We start from the raw sequence: 16,776 nt of genomic DNA on the forward strand, positions 1-16,776 counted from the left end.
GGTAAGAATGGGGGTGGTTCCTCTAAAGAATGTCTTTTGCATTGAGAAATTCCATGAGAGAAAAAGGAAACACACATGGTCGAGAGGGCACAACTTTTATCACAAAAAAGGGGCAGAATTCCTGGGTTGGAAAAATGAATATCCATCAAATAAGTTGACCATGTAATTTATTTGTAAACTAGGACTTTTTTGGGGAAAAAGGTACTGATACTAATTGCGTCATGGCATTTGGGTAAACAGAAACTGTCCAGTGTAATAGGACATATGGTCTTGCTACCATTACAAGGTATGATCAAACAATATGGTGAATGCTTAAATTAAAAAAAAGAGTATTACAGTAAAAGACACATTGCCATTAATCCCCCTCAAAATACTCCCCCTCGCTTTGAACACACTTATCCCTTCATTCTTGCCACTTTCTGAAGCAGTTCTGGAGGTCCTCTTTCATGAGTGTCTTTAGTTGCGCTGTCATGGCTGCCTCGATGTCCTGAATCATTTTGATTTTGGAGAAGAGCCGGAAGTCGCACGGAGCCAGATCTGGTGAGTAAGGAGGATGAGGGCACACCGTAATGTTTTTATCTGGCAGAAATTGCCATATACCAGAAGCGATGTGTGACATGGAGCATTGTCATGATGGAGGATGATTTATAGCACACTTTAAAACACACCTTCTCTCTACAGTAGCTCACACCTGCTGACTGCACAGAACATGTTGAATCTTGTCACACACTGTTACTAAGGTTCGATGTGCCACTTCCCATGTGAAGATCCCTGCCTTTCTGTTGGATGACACTCGGCAGCAGCATTCACCTTTTAATGTGATCACAATGGAAAGGCTCTGTGTCACACATCGCTTCCGGTACAGCATTTCTATCAAACAAAAACATTACGATCTGTCCTCATCTACTTATTCACTGGATCTGGCACCGTGTGATTTCTGGCTCTTCCCCAAAGTCAAAATGATTCAGGACATTGAGGCAGCCATGACAGTGCAAGTAAAGACACTCATGAAAGAGGACTTCCAGAACTGCTGCAGAAAGTGGCAAGAACAATGGGATCAGTGTGTTCAAAGTGTGTGTGCGGGGTGGGGACATTTTGAGGGGAGTTAATGGTAATGTGTCTTTTACCGTAATACTTTTTTTTTTAATTTAAGCATTCACTGTAGGTTTTGATCACACCTCATATATGGCTTTTAAGGGAAACATGGAATGTCAGGGGGATTCTAGGCAAGTCAAGGAGCTTCATCTGGAGACCATGGATGACACATATGCAAAGTGCATAGAAACTAGCTCTGTGAGACTAGACCAGAATTACCTACTGAGTAACCTGAATGGGAATGGACAGTTAGAAATTCATTGCGTATGACCTTGAATGTCACTCCAAAGACTTTAGATGTTTTTGCAATGGAGAGTGAGCAAAGGTTTTAGAATATGGGCATAATTAGACGAAATCTTTGTTTTAGAAAAATGATTTTGGTTGTAATAGTCACATGAGTAGAAAGGACAAGACATTTAGGCCAGGAAACTGTTTAGAGATCCAGTTTTCTTGATCTTATGCCACGGCTCTAGTCAAAACGATTATTGTCCTTTTCCTGGACTATAAAAGTAGCCTTTTAGTTTATTTGTATAATTCCATGTTTTACTCCATTTCCTCCATTCTCCACATCAGCCATGATGTTTGTAAGATGTAAATTAAACTGATTTGTCCTGCTGAAAACCCGCAGCTGTAATTTGTAGTACAACACGCGAGGCGTGCCGGCCTCACACGCCTGAGTCGCTGTCCACATCTCCAGCATGGCCTCTGCCGCTGCTCTGACTAGCAAGCTGGCTCTTTTCCAGGCCTTTGAAAATGCAAACGCAGTCCTGCCTGGGGACCTTGACTTTCTTGTTCCCTTTTGCTCAGACGGCTGGTCTCATTCCTCGTTCTTACCTGTCTTAGTCTCTGTGGTCCACTCTCTCACCCATGTTCTCTTCACCTGGCTAAGAGCTACTCAGCTGTCAAGCCTCAGCTCAGGAATGGTGCTTGAGCCCCACACCGTAGATCTCATAGATATCACTGTTTCTTCTTCAAAGTACTACCGTATTTATCACTATAATCATTTATAACTATTTATCAATATGTGTGTGCGTGTGTGTTTGGTTTCACTGTTTTATGAAATGTCTGTGTCTCTTATTAAATGTAAGACGTCAAGGGTAGGAATGGAGGCATTTAGGTTCCCCACTAACACCTACGTACCTACTGTCTTTCAGAGAAAGGATTGATATAAATGCAGACAGACAGACAGACATAAATATTTGTTGAAAAAATTATAAATGAATGAATGTATATAAAATAGGATTTCATTCAAATGCAATGAGTTAAAGGCTTAGAATCTGTTGTTGAATGAAATGGAAAGATGACGCAAGATATAAGAGAATTTGTGAAAGTCATTACCAACTCAATGTAGCCTATTGACTTGAATAGTGTTTATTTGCCCTTTGATTTTTATTCCTTGATTAAATTTGAAAGCATTTAACTTAGACTTCATAAAAACTTAATGTTGAGTAGGGTCAGTAGCTTTTGCTTTAAGTTGAAGTATCTAGTACCAGAAAGAAATGGGAGGTTTTAAATTTTAAAAATATATCAGGAAATGATCAAAATATCATTATTTACTAGCTTTACACTTAAAATCAACATACTTCCAACAGGCATTTGAAATTGCATTTCAAATGCAATTAGTGGAAAATGTATTTCCACTAAGTTAAAAGTTCCCATGGGTCTTATCATTTGATATATAATAACTTTATCACATGTGACCTGGGTGAGTTTATCCTGAGCTTATTCTATATTTTATTGAGATTGTGAGTTTTATGAGCCTCTTATTAGATTTTTCTTTGGGAGTAAAGGCCAAACAAACACTTTCTTGATTTAATTTATTATTGGAAAGTGTAAATATCAAAATACATTAGAGAAAATTATGATGTAACCTAATAGGAAAAGTATGTCCATACTTGAAATACAGCACTTCCAGAAATTGATTTCCTACAGAAAGTTTATAGCACAATATTAATTTTAGTTCTAGTAAAATTAGGAAAAATAATGTTTCCTAATGAATATGTTATATATCTATAATATATAATATATCATATAATGTATAATATATAATATATATATTAACATACATATATAACATATGTAATATATTAAGAAATATAATTTTTTCTAATAAATATAACCTCAAAAATACAGATAAAAAGACTGTTAATGTTATTTTTATTTATGTTGATAAAAATATTGAAAAAATCCATGAAATGTATAAAATCACTACACACACACACACACACACACACACACACACTCACACACACTGGTCATACCAAAAAAATGTATATAACTGGACACTATGGTCAGCATTGCTCAAGCAGTAGTTCACCATAATCAGAAGTGTCTGGATGCTGATGGTAACCATGCTGAGCACATCTTGTAATTGCAGAAGTCAAACGTGACTTATATTCATCTTTTGTTATCAGTACATATTATAACAATTTACAATTTTAATACAGTTTTTCTTTCTTAAAACGTGTATACATTTTTTGGATATATATATATTATATATATATATGAGATAGAGCAATATTCTATCTCATTCCTAATGGTGTAAAATAAAAATAAAAGTCATTAACAGAATTACAGAGGTTGGTTTAATATGTTTTTAATCCTTTTTAACATTTTAAAAACAACTGAACTTAAAATTATAGTAATGAACATTTTAATCACATACAATACATTCAGTTGAATTGCATTCCAAACCATTAACTACTACAGCAAATTTGATAGCAAATGAAATGTATGTCTGAGGTGTGAATGGAAATTATGGAATCTGCAAAATATATATATCTGTAAAATGCACACCTTTAGATTGCTTTATTTTGGACAATACCATCTTAATATTAAATTAAATTAATATGCAACAGTTCATATATATTGCAAAATATGCATGTTTGTGTATTTGTCATTTCATGACAATTTTTTGTTTCTTTCAGACTCTTGAGAGACTGACTGGAAGATAGACTTTTCTTTGCTGCTGATTGTATGGGAGAAACTTTGACTTTAGAAAGTAGAAATGAGGTTGCTATGGAAACTGGTAATTCTGCTGCCACTCATAAATACTTCTGCAGGTAAAGAGTTCTATTATTATGAATTTTGATTGATAACATATTGATGTTTATTTTTTTCTTCATATGAAGCAATTTTCAAATGCATAACACTTATGTTATTTGAACGACTAAGTGATAAAATTTTGAAGTAATTTTTATGGTAGTACAGGGAGTTCAATCCTTTAAAATCTATCAAGTGCTATTTAAGAACAGAACTAATGTTATTTTAATTATAAATTGTCAAATATGAATTTTTTATAGTAAAAGAACATGATTAAATGATTTTTGTCATCAATAGCAAAGAAGGATAGTTATTTTTTTTATTTCCTTTATAGTGAATTCTTTAAATAATTAAAACGTATTTTCCCTCAAATTTAGAATTTGGTATGGGAAAAAAGCTATATTTATATAAAATAAAAAGTGACATAGAATGTTACATAAGAACTAGATTCACTTTTGTGTGTTTTTTCTTTCCATTTCAATGATACATTGTTTCATTCAAGCTATATATATTGTTTGTGTATCAGTTAGCTTTTGCTGTGTAACAAACCACCCTAAATTTCAGTGGTTAAAATAACAAACCACTATGCATTTAGTTGACAAATCTGTAAATTGACAATTTAGAGTGGGTTCAACTGGCTATTCTTTTGGTTTTGCATGGGTGCCTTAAATCTATGGTCAGCTACTGAGCCATCTGAGACCTGGCTAGTAGTCTAGGACATTCTCAGCTGAGACAACTGGGCTACCTTGGCCCTGGTCCCAGGGTCTCTCATCATCTGTGAGTCTGGGCTGTTTCACATGATGCCTGCTCAGAGTTCTAAGAGAAATCAGAAATGTGCTGAGAAAAATCAGACATGTGCAAGACTTCTTGATGTCAAGGCTTGTAACTGACACAATGTCATATCTGCTATATTTTAACCAGTCCAAGTCACAAAATCAGTCCAGATCGAAGGGATATGGAAATACATACCATCTCTTGATAGAAGAGCTTCAAATTAAACTATAAAAGGGCATGGAAATAGTAAAGGGAATAATATTGGCTGCATTTCTAAATAACCAACCATAGTCTGCTAGACCATAGTGTTCTACTTTAATTTTATTGTTTATGATTTTTATTAAAATGTAGTTAGCATCAATATTATATTATTGTCAGGTGTACATCATAGTTATTCAACAGTACTCACCTGGCACTATACATCGTTATTACCATATTATTGATTATATTCCCTATGCTAAAGATCACCATGATAAGTCCAGTAATCATCTGACACTGTACCATGCTATCACAATACTATTGACTCTATTGCCTATGCTGTATATTACATCCCCAAGACTTATTCATTTTATATCTTGAACTTTGAAACTCTTATTCTTCTTTATCTTCCCCCCCTTTTCTAATTTTTTAATTAGAGTTGACATTCAATATTATTTTATATTAGTTTCAGGTGTACAGATAGTGGTTATGTAATTTATGTAATTTACAAAGTGATCCCCCTGACTAATCTAGTACCCACCTGGCACTATGCATAATTATTACCATATTATTGACTATATTCCCTATATTTACATCCTCGTGACTATTCTCTAATTGCCAATTTGTACTTCTTAATTCCTTCACCTTTTTCACCCTGCCCCCAATCCCTCCCATCTATCACCCTGATAGATCTAGTACCCATCTGACACTATACATAGTTATTACAATATTATTGACTGTGTTCCTTATGCTATACCCTACATCCCCATGACTACTGTGTAGCAACCAATTTGTACTTCTTAATCCCTTCCCCTCTTTCACCCACCCCTAACTGTCCTCCAAACTGGCACCATCAAAATGTTCTCTGCATCTATGAGTTTGTTTCTGTTTTGTTTGTTTATTTTTCTTTAGATTCCACATACAAATGAAATCCTATGAAATTTGTCTTCTGCTGTCTGACTTATTATGCTCAGCATTATACCCTTTGCGTCCATCCATGTTGTCGCAGATGGTAAGGTATCATTCTTCTTTACGGCTGAGTAATATTCCATTGTATACATGTACCCCCTCTTCTTTATTCATTAATCCATTCAGGAACACCCAGGCTGCCTTCACATCTTGGCCACTGTAAATAATACTGCAATGAACATATGGATGCACATGACCCCTTGAAGTAGCATTTTGGATTTCTTTGGATAAATACCCAGAAGTGGATAACTGGGTCCATCTTTGTCTCTTGTTATAGTCTTTGTTTTAAAGTCTATTTTTGTCTAATATAAGTATTGCTACCCCAGATATTTTGTTTGTTCGTTTCCATTGTGATGAAATATCTTTTCCATCCCTTTACTTTCAATCTGTGTTTCTTTCCATCTGAAGTGAGTCTCTTGTAGGCAGCATTTGAGTGTTTTGATTTCTTATCCATTCAGCCCCCCTATCTTTTGATTGGAACATTTAATCCATTTACATTGAAAGTAATTGTTAATAGGTACCGTGTTTCCCCAAAAATAAGACCTAGCTGGACAATCAACTCTAATGCGTTTTTTGGAGCAAAAAATTAATATAAGACCAGGTCTTATGTTATATTATATGGCCTTATGTTATAGTAAAATAAGACTGGGTCTTATATTAATTTTTGCTCCAAAAGATGCATTAGAGCTGATTGTATGGCTAGGTCTTATTTTGGGAGAAACATGGTATTTAGTTATTACCATTTTATTATTTATATTTATTTTATTTACTTTTTTCATCTTTAAGAAGATGCTCTATGATTCCTTGTAACACTGGTTTGGTGGTGATGAACTCCTTTAGCTTTTGCTTGTCTGGGAAGCTCTTTAGCTGTCTTTCAATTCTAAGTGATACCTTTGCTGTGTAGAGTAATCTTGGTTGTATGTCCTTGCTTTTCATCATGTTGAATATTTCCTGCCAATCCCTTCTGGCCTGCAAAGCTTCTGTTGTGAAATCAGGTGATTGTCTTATGGGAGCTCCCTTATAGGTAACTAACAGCTTTTCTCTTGCTGCTTTTAAGACTCTTTCTTTGTCTTTAACCTTTGGCATTTTAATTATGATGTGTCTTGGTGTGGGCCTCTTTGGGTTCATCTTATTTGGGACTCTCTGAGCTTCCTAGGCTTGTATATCTATTTCCTTTGCCAGGTTAGGGAAGATTTATGTCATTATTTCTTGAAATAGGCTTTCAATCCCTTGCTCTCTCTCTTCTCCTTCTGGTGCCCCTATGATGTGAATGTTGGTGTGCTTGATGTTGTTCTAGAGGCCCCTTAAACTCTCCTCATTTTTTTGGATTCTTTTTTCTTTTTGCTGTTCTGATTGGGTGTTTACTGCTATCTTTTTTTTTTTTTAATTAAATTTATTGAGGTGACAATTGTTAGCAAAATTACATAGATTTCAGGTGTACAATTCTGTATTACATCATCTATAAATCCCATTGTGTGTTCATCACCCAGAGTCAGTTCTCCTTCCATCACCATATATTTGATCCCCCTTACCCTCATCTCCCACCCCCCACCCCCCACCCCCCTTACCCTCTGGCAACCACCAAACCATTGTCTGTGTCTATGAGTTTCTGTTTCTCATTTGTTTGTCTTGTTCTTTTGTTGCTTTTGGTTTATATACCACATATCAGTGAAATCACATGGTTCTCTGCTTTTTCTGTCTGACTTATTTCGCTCAGCATTACACTCTCAAGATCCATCCATGTTGTCACAAATGTCAGACTGGTGCAGCCATTATGGAAGGCGGTGTGGAGGTTCCTCAAAAAATTACGAATAGAATTGCCATATGACCCAGCAATCCCTCTCCTGGGTATCTACCCAAAAAAACTGAAAACATTTAGAGATAAAGACACGTGTGCTGCAATGTTCATTGCAGCTTTGTTTACGGTGGCCAAGACATGGAAACAACCAAAATGTCCTTCGATAGATGAATGGATGAAGAAGTTGTGGTATATATACACAATGTTTACTGCTATCTTATCTTCTAAATCGCTGATTCAATTATCTGCATCATCTAATCTACCATTGATTCCTCTAATGTATTGTTCATTCCCATCATTGTATTCTTTATTTCTGTCTCATTCTTTTTATGGTTTCTATCTCCATTTTTATGTTTCCTATCTCTTTGTTGAAGTTCTCCCTGAGATCAGTGAGCATCCTTATAGCCAGTGTTTGGAACTATGTATCTGGTAGATTATTTGTCTCCATTTTGTTTAGTTCTCTTTCTGGAGCTTTGTTGTGTTCTTTCATTTGGGACATGTTTCTTTTTCTCCCCATTTTGGCTGCCTCCCTGTGTTTGTTTCTATGTACTAGGTAGGGGTGCTATGCATCTCGGTCTTGGTAGAGTAGTCTTATGTAGTAGGTGTCCTGTGGGGCCTAATGGTGCAGTCGCCTGGTTGCCTGAGCAGTACACACCAGTGTGTCCCTTGTGTGAGTTGTGTACCATCTTCTTGTAGTTGAGCCTTGGTTGCTGTTTGCACATCAATGGGAGGGACTGACCCTCAGGCTCACTGGTTGTGAGGGCTGGCCTTGACTACAGCGGAGGAGCCGTGTGCAGGTGCTGACCCTACAGAGCAGGATCCGCCTCAGCAGGCATAGCAGTCCATTATCAATGTCCAAGCTCACCTATGAGAGTTGTCACAGAGCATGGACACTGCCTAAGTCCTCTGATCGTCAGAGCAGCCCTTCTATCACATCACACTGCTTCCCAGCAGCTGTGATGATGGGAACTGCTGAAGTTTCATGTAATCACAACCAAGCAGAATATATTGGGAGAAACACAGGAACCAATATAACTTACAACCCAGAAACACAGGAATTATAAGAGCCACATATTTAATAGCGATTTCAAGAAATGGAAAGATATACTGATCTTAAAAGTTATGAGAATGCTAAAACATGCGGAAATCAACCATTAAAATCAGAAAACCATATAAATAAAGGCATTTTTACTACCAGAAAATCCAGTGCCTAGAAGTGCTACAGTCATATTTATTCAGTTATGACATTATTTTGATTTGTGTCACTTCTAACTCTCTATAACAAAGATTCAAAGTGAAATAATAATGTATTTTGTTTTGGAGGGACAATAGATTTAAAAAGACAGAGTCATCAATTTGTCCCCAAATTATACCTTTGTGAATAAGAATTCTATTCCTATACTCAAGTTTCAGCTTCCTGTATAAATTTAACATTAACATTTTTCACTTTAAATATGTCTATTGAATCAGCATAGTATCTCTAAAAGATGTTTTGTGTTAAATTAAAATAAATTATTATTCTCAGAATACAAATCAGGCCTGAGGAATTCTCCAGTTCTTCTGTTAATTTTTATTTATTCAGATAGGATGTGATTCAACATGTCGTTTTGCTTGATTCTAAAGGGAAAAAATAATCATATATCTTTGGTGTACAATTTCCTTGTGAAAGAACAGATTGGATCTTTTTTATTTTTTTTTAAGCCATAGCTATTGAAATAAAATTATTTGAGCTAAACATTGCCCTAGAGGTAAGGAGGCTGATAATGATATACACAAAAGAGCATTGCTTTAAATCTATTTGTCGTTTTAGAGATTTCATGGTGTGTCTTCCTACTTGCAGATACTGTGCTCTAGTTTAGAAAATTATATTGTCTAATGTGAAAGTGCTATTTCTATGCATATGTATAAGGTCTTTTTTGTTTTCCTAAAACTTACTTTTTATTCATTCTGAAAGGACAAGTTTTTTTCATAGTTGTGCTTTTTCCTTCCTATTTTCACAGTTATAATGTTTTCAAAATGTTAACATTATAACCCTCCCCACACTCTAAAATAGAACTTAAAATTTTGCTCCACCCTCTTCCCCTGATTTTTTTTTAATGACTTTACAAGTTCTTCTGTACCATTTTTATGGATACTGGCCTTTGAGTCTTTACTATGAATCACAATCCATCCAGACATACATTATGTTTCTGGAACATTTTTGAAATCATGAATGTTTCAAAGTTCTAATGTTCTATTTTTGTATTTTTAAAAAAATAAAAGAAAATTGAGGACCATTTAATTAAGAAACATAATTGTTAAGAGGATATTTTATAATCGTTGCATGAAAGTGTGTGGTAGGTTAAATAGTTGGCCCCAGGAATATCTAGGTCCTACAGTCTGGGACCTGTGAATTTTATATTAAATAGCAAATGGGTTTTGCATTGTGATTAAGCAAAAGATCTTGAACTGGGCAGGTTATGCTGGAATTTCTGGCTGGGGAACCAGAAGGGGATTTGATGCAGACGGGGAGGCAGTGTGAAGCCAGAGCAGAGAACAATGAGAAAACTCCACGCTGCTGACCCCAGAGAGAGGAAGGGGCTGTGAGCCAAGAGCAGCAGGACCAAACTCAGGAAGCTAGGAAGGCACAGGGACAGATGGACTCGCCTCCACCTGTGGAGGACGGCCGCCCTGTGGCTAGCTCTATTTCAACCCCATGCAACCCATTTTGGACTTCTGACCAACAAAACTGTAAGAAAATACATGTTTGTTATTTCAAGGCACCAAGCTGTGGTTTTATAGAAGCCATAGGAAACTCATGCAATCTGTTTCTTCCTCGCTAGACATTAAGTCCAGGAGGGCAGGGAGTGAACCTCCTGGTACTTGGTAGGGATGTAATAAATTGTTGTGAATGAATGAATGAATGAATGAATGAATGAATGAATAGAGGAATGAATGGGTTTCAGTGTTGTTTGTCCTACCTGGATTATCATCAAGTAGAAGAAACTCAGTCATCTAATTTCCTCCGAGGAACAACTGGTTCCGTCTATCCCCACACCATTGCCCTTGTGTTACGATCTTACTGTTCTAGGATCCTAGAGACTGAGGTCGGGTAACCAGTAAGAGTTCCAGATGATGCCCTGTTTGAATGTTACTCCCTAAGGACAGAGGTTTCCACGGCTTTATTCGCCGCTGCTGCTCTACCCCCTAGCACACGGTCTGTACATATTTGTCAAATATACATATTTATCAAATGGGTTGAGGAAAGCAGTTCCATTCAGGCCAGCATGAGTGCCTCAGTGTGCCAGGCACTGAGCTTGACCCTGGACTTCAGCAGTAAGTAAGAGGGCCACGGCCCTGCCCTCTTCATCCTTCAGCCGAAACACAGAAACGAGCACACAAGTCAGGAACTGCAACAGACAGAGTACAAGCTGCTGTTTGGGTGACATAGTGGGGAGCATGTGTGTGGTCATGTCCTGGGGACACATGTGCTGTTTTCGCCAACCCTCAGTCCATTTCTACCTCCTCTGACAAGAATACCTGGTCTTCTAGGGGTCCACTCGTTCCTATCAGTTGTGGTTTGAGTGGCCCCTGCGACCTTGTGGATCATTCAGGTGAAATGTGCCCCCACTCTCACCATACTGATCGGTTCCGGATCTGTTATATCTGAGCCAATCCCTGGGATTTGACTAAAGTCAGACAACACAGAGGCATTCCATCTGTGCTGTTCTAGGCAGGGTAAGAAGGTACCAGGGGCCACTGCAAGGGGATTGTTGGCCAGAAAATGAAATGAATACCAAAGCGGGACAACCCCAAGGAAGAAAGGCAGCATTTCCTAACTCCATCTGTGGACTTTCAGTAAACTGCCAATAAGGTATACTTTCCCTACTTTCGGCTAATTTTAGTGAGATGCTGCCCCTTGCGATGGAAAGAGTATCGTCTACCAGAGGTTAGAAAACTTGTTTAGATCCAAGTTACTGGCGATGCTGAGGTCAGAAATAGGACTTGGGATCACTGCCTGCTCACCGCTGGAAATGGGGAAGAACAAATACAGGAGTGAAAAAAATGGCATAATTTTTCCTGAGAGGAAAAAAAAGTATCAGGAGGTTTAATACAGACTCAGAAGGCTGATTCTTAGCCCTGAGGTACTGAACCATCTACATGTCTTAGGACAGAAAACGCATGCATGCAACTGGGATAAATATATGGACCACACTGACAAGTGGAGGAAAACTTAGCAACTCTAAATCTAGGTTTTTGTCTATTAGACAATACATGGGAAGTTTTCACAAAGAAGTATTTTACTCTTAAATAAATATTAAACACAGTGTCTATAACACATTTGTAATGGGTGTAAAGCAGGAACTGAAATACCGTGAAGGATCAGATTTTGTTGATGATAGAATGTCCCCACGTATGAGAAACCCAGAGTTTACTGATCTGGTTAACTGTTAGTTTCCTACAGTGAAAAAGGCTCAGCATATACCAGACACTGCTTTCTTTAAATCTTTGACTTTACTAGGATTTTTTTGTAAAATGTGTGAAATCAAAGGCAGATTTCAAAATTCAAGTTCAAATATTTACCCGGTTGAGTTTTTAAAATATTAAACACTCGATTAATAAGGTAACAATGACAAACAGCTAAATCACACGCTATGTTAGGAGTTATCCCGGCTGAGAGGCAGCACGATTTTAAACCCAGGGCCCAGCAGAACTGTTGTCCTTAGAACAGTGTCCTGAAGGTCAACGGCTGGAATTACAGACTCAAACATAACAGGAGGTGGCAAACATCACCAGTTATAAGGAATTTTATTTCCGTGAAGTTCAATATGCATGTCATCTTAAGAATTCCTACCTAATGTCTTTCCTTTTAACTTTGTTATTTAAAAAATCTTATCACTTAAATGCAGTTTTCTCCAACATCCCTCTTGGTTGTTTAAAGGGATTACCCTGTACAATTGCATTTGTTTTGCTACCGGCCAAGCACTTCTGTAGGAATCTTACAAAACTATGCACTGGACACTTATTTAGTCAGTCCTGAAGGAGGGCTGTTATTCCATAGGAGACTCTGTTTTTAAGAGAGAAATTGAATAATTCAAGGAAGGACCTTGGGGTGAGTCCCATTTTTTGGCTTGGCAGAATTCCAGGCTCCTTCAGGCGTTCTAACTATTGTGTTGTGTCATTGGGGCTCAATGGGATGGTTTCTCCCACTGTATTAATCACTCTTCAGAGACTGGAAATTGTAAGAGCTCTTTCCTGCCGCCGTTTGCAAGTAATGTCTACTGACAAATGTGCTTACATTCTTTTCAGAACTTCTCCCAAAGTAGTTGGTTCAAACTTGAATGAAGTTGTTTTTAGTGCTTATACCAATAAAGGGGGAGAAAAAAAAAAAGGAGAAAAAAAACTTGTGTGTCAGCATTTTTACAGAGCTTGCCATATTACAAACGGACTTGCCTGGAAGTGAATCTGAGAGAAAATCTACCTCCTTCTAAATCATCACAATCAGAGGACACTGAAGAGTATTTATTATTGCTTGAATTTTCCTGTGTCTCAAACATCACCTTCTGTTGACTTGCAAACCAGAGTAAATGAACTAGCAGGGAAAGCCACGGGGATGGAAACACGCACTGACCAGGATTTCTTCAATGAGGACAATGCACCGCATGGCAACTCCCTGAAATGGCAGGTGTGGTGACCCTGCTTCTCTCAAGGATCCCAGAAGCACACCCTGGACGTCCCCCTGGCACCGAGAGTGATGAATATTGAGCACACCACAGCCCACGCGTGGCCTCGGGCCTTGCTCAGATTTATTGTTAGCCTCCCAGCTCCTTTTGGAATGGGACGCCAGGCTATATTTTTAAGTCAAGTGACATCTTTGCCATTTCTAATAGAGATGGCCCAATTTAGAAATGCTGAAAACGCCGTTTTTATGCAATGCCTCCTGCTGTAGATGGTCATCTGATTACCAAATGTTCCTCCAAAGTAATTGATTCTGGAACCCTAAATGAAACTCTTTCGTAGGACTGGTAACAACGTAGAACGTTTTTTTCTGTGTGTCAGCATTGGGAGGACGTGGTTGGTATATAGACAGGACATTCTGCAGGGAAGATAGACCCTTAGGAGAAGGGAATGTGGGAAATAGTGTTTTCAACTTGAAGTCTTTGAAGGGGAGGGTCACGTTTTCTTTAGAAGTAGTGTTTTCACTTTAAGGTACCATAAATAGCTATGCTACAAATTTAAAATAGCACAGGGCGGGTTGAGAGCTTTTCTTCTCTGACTTAAAACTTTCCTGAAATTTAAAATCGGACTCCTTCCCATGGCCAGCAGGACACTAGACAGCCTGACTTTTGTCAACCTCTTCCATCTCAACCTGTGCTTTCGTCCCTTTTCCTCACTACTCTAGAGCCATACTTCTTTCTTACACTCGCAGAAATATCACAGTTGTTCCGTGCTCAGGGCCTCTGCACTTGCTTTTAGCTGCTCGGAACACTCTTCTCCAAATGCTTCTAGGGCTGGCGCTTTCCATTACACACACCTCAGATCCGTCACCTCCGTACAATGATCTCTTAGAACCCTGTGGAGGCAGCCGTCACCTGGTCCCACCCCTGGTCCCTGTCACTCTCATCAGCCCTTCCTACTGTCTTCAGTGCACTTACATTATCTGAAAAATCCTTATTTACACATTTGTTTGTTACATGTCCATTTTCTGTCTACAGTAGAATATAAGTTCTGTGTAGGCAAATATATTTCTAGTCGTATATGTGGCTGCCTCTCTCATGCATAGCACTGTGCCTGGCACAGAGTAAGCACTCGATGGATATGTTTAAATAAATGATTAACCTCTTAGAGTAATCCCCCAAGACTTCCAAGGGGTAATCCAATGTTCCCAAACACTGTTAGAATTTTATTGGATAGTACCAGAATCCAGTTTTAGGCATAAGTATTGTAACCACAATACATCATTTGGTCATAGATAGGCACATTTGTACTTGAACAACAACAACAACAAAAGGATATATACTGAACACACAAAGCTGCTCCTAATTTTTGAAAGTAACTCATGAGTTTTGCTTGGAGGCACTTGACATGGTCAGGCGCCATTTTAGTGCTGTTTGTTCAGGGAATATCATACTCCACATAGAGCCAATGCTATTTTAATTAATACTTTAGGTAGCAGATCCCCAGTGATAGTGGGTTAGAAATAATCTAAACATGTAAAGCCGTTAGGCTGTATTTTATCTCAGGATGTACTCGTTCATTCCTTTCTAGTTCTGGGCTATCAGTCAAGCCCACCCCCGTTACTTCTCCCCGTCTTTGGAGTTGCCTCCTCAGCTCTTTCCTGTGTCACAGTATCATCTGTATCCTTTCCTAGACGTGGCGCATTGAGACCGACTCCTATGCAGAAAATCTTTCACAAAGCACAGCTGATTCTGTCATTAGTCTGTGTCAAGACCTTCACAGACACCATTTCCTATGAAGTTCAAGATGCCTAATCAAGCATTCAAATACAATTTCCTTCAACAAATATTGAAAGTTCTCCAATTAAGTCAATTCAACCTGTGTCGTGAGGCATGTCTTCCTCACCCTCCTTCATTTAAGTCAGACTGTTTCACTGGGAAGATCTCGGCACGTTTTCAGTTTTCCTCCCTAAGCCTCTCTTCATCTGAGTGTCTCCACCTGCATTGTTCTCCTTGAGATTCAATCTCTCCCGTAGAAGTCAAATGCAACCTCTCTCAGCCAAGTTCAAATATGACCTGCTCTCTAAATAATCGTCTATGCAGCAGGTAATACTTGTTTCTCCTTAACTCGATTCCATGAAGAGGAATTGTCATTCCCACACATTTTGCTTAAAAAGGGGTCATTTTTCTCAAATATACACTCATTCTGAGAACGATATAGTATTTACTTTGGTGAAAATAAGTTTATAACCATGGCATGCTCAACTCTAAAAGGAGCATAGAGACTAACCTTTCGTATTTGATTAGTTCTGCCCTATACCTAGTGCTGTATAGTTTACAGAGTGATTCTGTTCAGCACTTCATCTGTGCTTGACTGTGGCAAAGGTCGGGTTGTTACCATGTTTCCCCAAAAATAAGACCTAGCCGGACAATCAGCTCTAATGTGTCTTTTGGAGCAAAAATTAATATAAGACCTAGTCTTATTTTACTATAATATAAGACCGGGTCTTATCTAATCTAATATAATATAAGACTTATGCAATATAAGTCTTACATTAATTTTTGCTCCAAAAGACGCGTTATAGCTGATTGTCTGGCTAGGTCTTATTTTCGGGGAAACACGGTATCTGTCTTCTATAGCTGAAGAAAGTGAAACTCAGAGGTACAAGAATTCTCAAGGACCATAGGACTAGGAAATGGCAGAGATGATGATGAGAACACAATGCTCAGATGAAACCTTGTTCGGTATTTATTCAAGACATCACTTCTTGGCACAGATCAAATTTGTGTAACAGTTGGCTTTTAAAGTTGACGTCAGTTGTGTTTACAGGCCAGGTTCTGTTCATGGTGAAATATGATTTAAAGAGGTAGTCTCCGAATTTTTATGACCAACAAATAAGCATATAAACCCAACATGTCTATATGTGTGTGTATACATTAGAAAACATAAAAAAAATATAAATTAACAAACATATCAGACAAAATAGACAGACATAGAATTTCTAATATAATTGCCTTTTCTCCCCATCAATAGTTCAGCTTGTCTAATCTCTACGAGCGAACTGGTCCTCTTCAGAGACTGTGTATCTTAAAGATAAGAAAGTATGTGTCCTTGTGGGGGAGGTGACAAAGAAAGAACAAACCATCTGCATTTACAGTAGTTCTCAACTCAGGAGAGTACAGGAGTTTGGGGTACACACCAGTCACATTTGCAACATCATGAATCAAGCAAAAGTGGGTAAA

The 16,776-nt window shown here is 37.9% G+C and overlaps 1 protein-coding gene across 4 annotated transcripts in view; it reads left to right on the top strand.

Moving 5' to 3' along the window:
* The window catches only part of CNTN6 (contactin 6), a 251,908-nt gene that overhangs the window by 50,014 nt on the left and 185,118 nt on the right, over window positions 1-16,776 (top strand). For 3 of the 4 annotated variants that reach the window (XM_019755810.2, XM_019755809.2, XM_019755811.2), the window contains exon 2: window positions 4,023-4,157. In XM_019755810.2, the coding sequence (XP_019611369.2) occupies window positions 4,103-4,157 (55 nt within the window). In that variant the 5' untranslated portion in view covers window positions 4,023-4,102. Of the gene's footprint in view, window positions 1-4,022; window positions 4,158-6,060; window positions 6,122-16,776 lie in introns of those variants that run through there. The other variant, XM_074312208.1, reaches the window with a different exon arrangement.

Source organism: Rhinolophus sinicus, linkage group LG10 (assembly GCF_036562045.2).
Source record: "Rhinolophus sinicus isolate RSC01 linkage group LG10, ASM3656204v1, whole genome shotgun sequence".
Classification (NCBI taxonomy): Eukaryota; Metazoa; Chordata; class Mammalia; order Chiroptera; family Rhinolophidae; genus Rhinolophus; species Rhinolophus sinicus.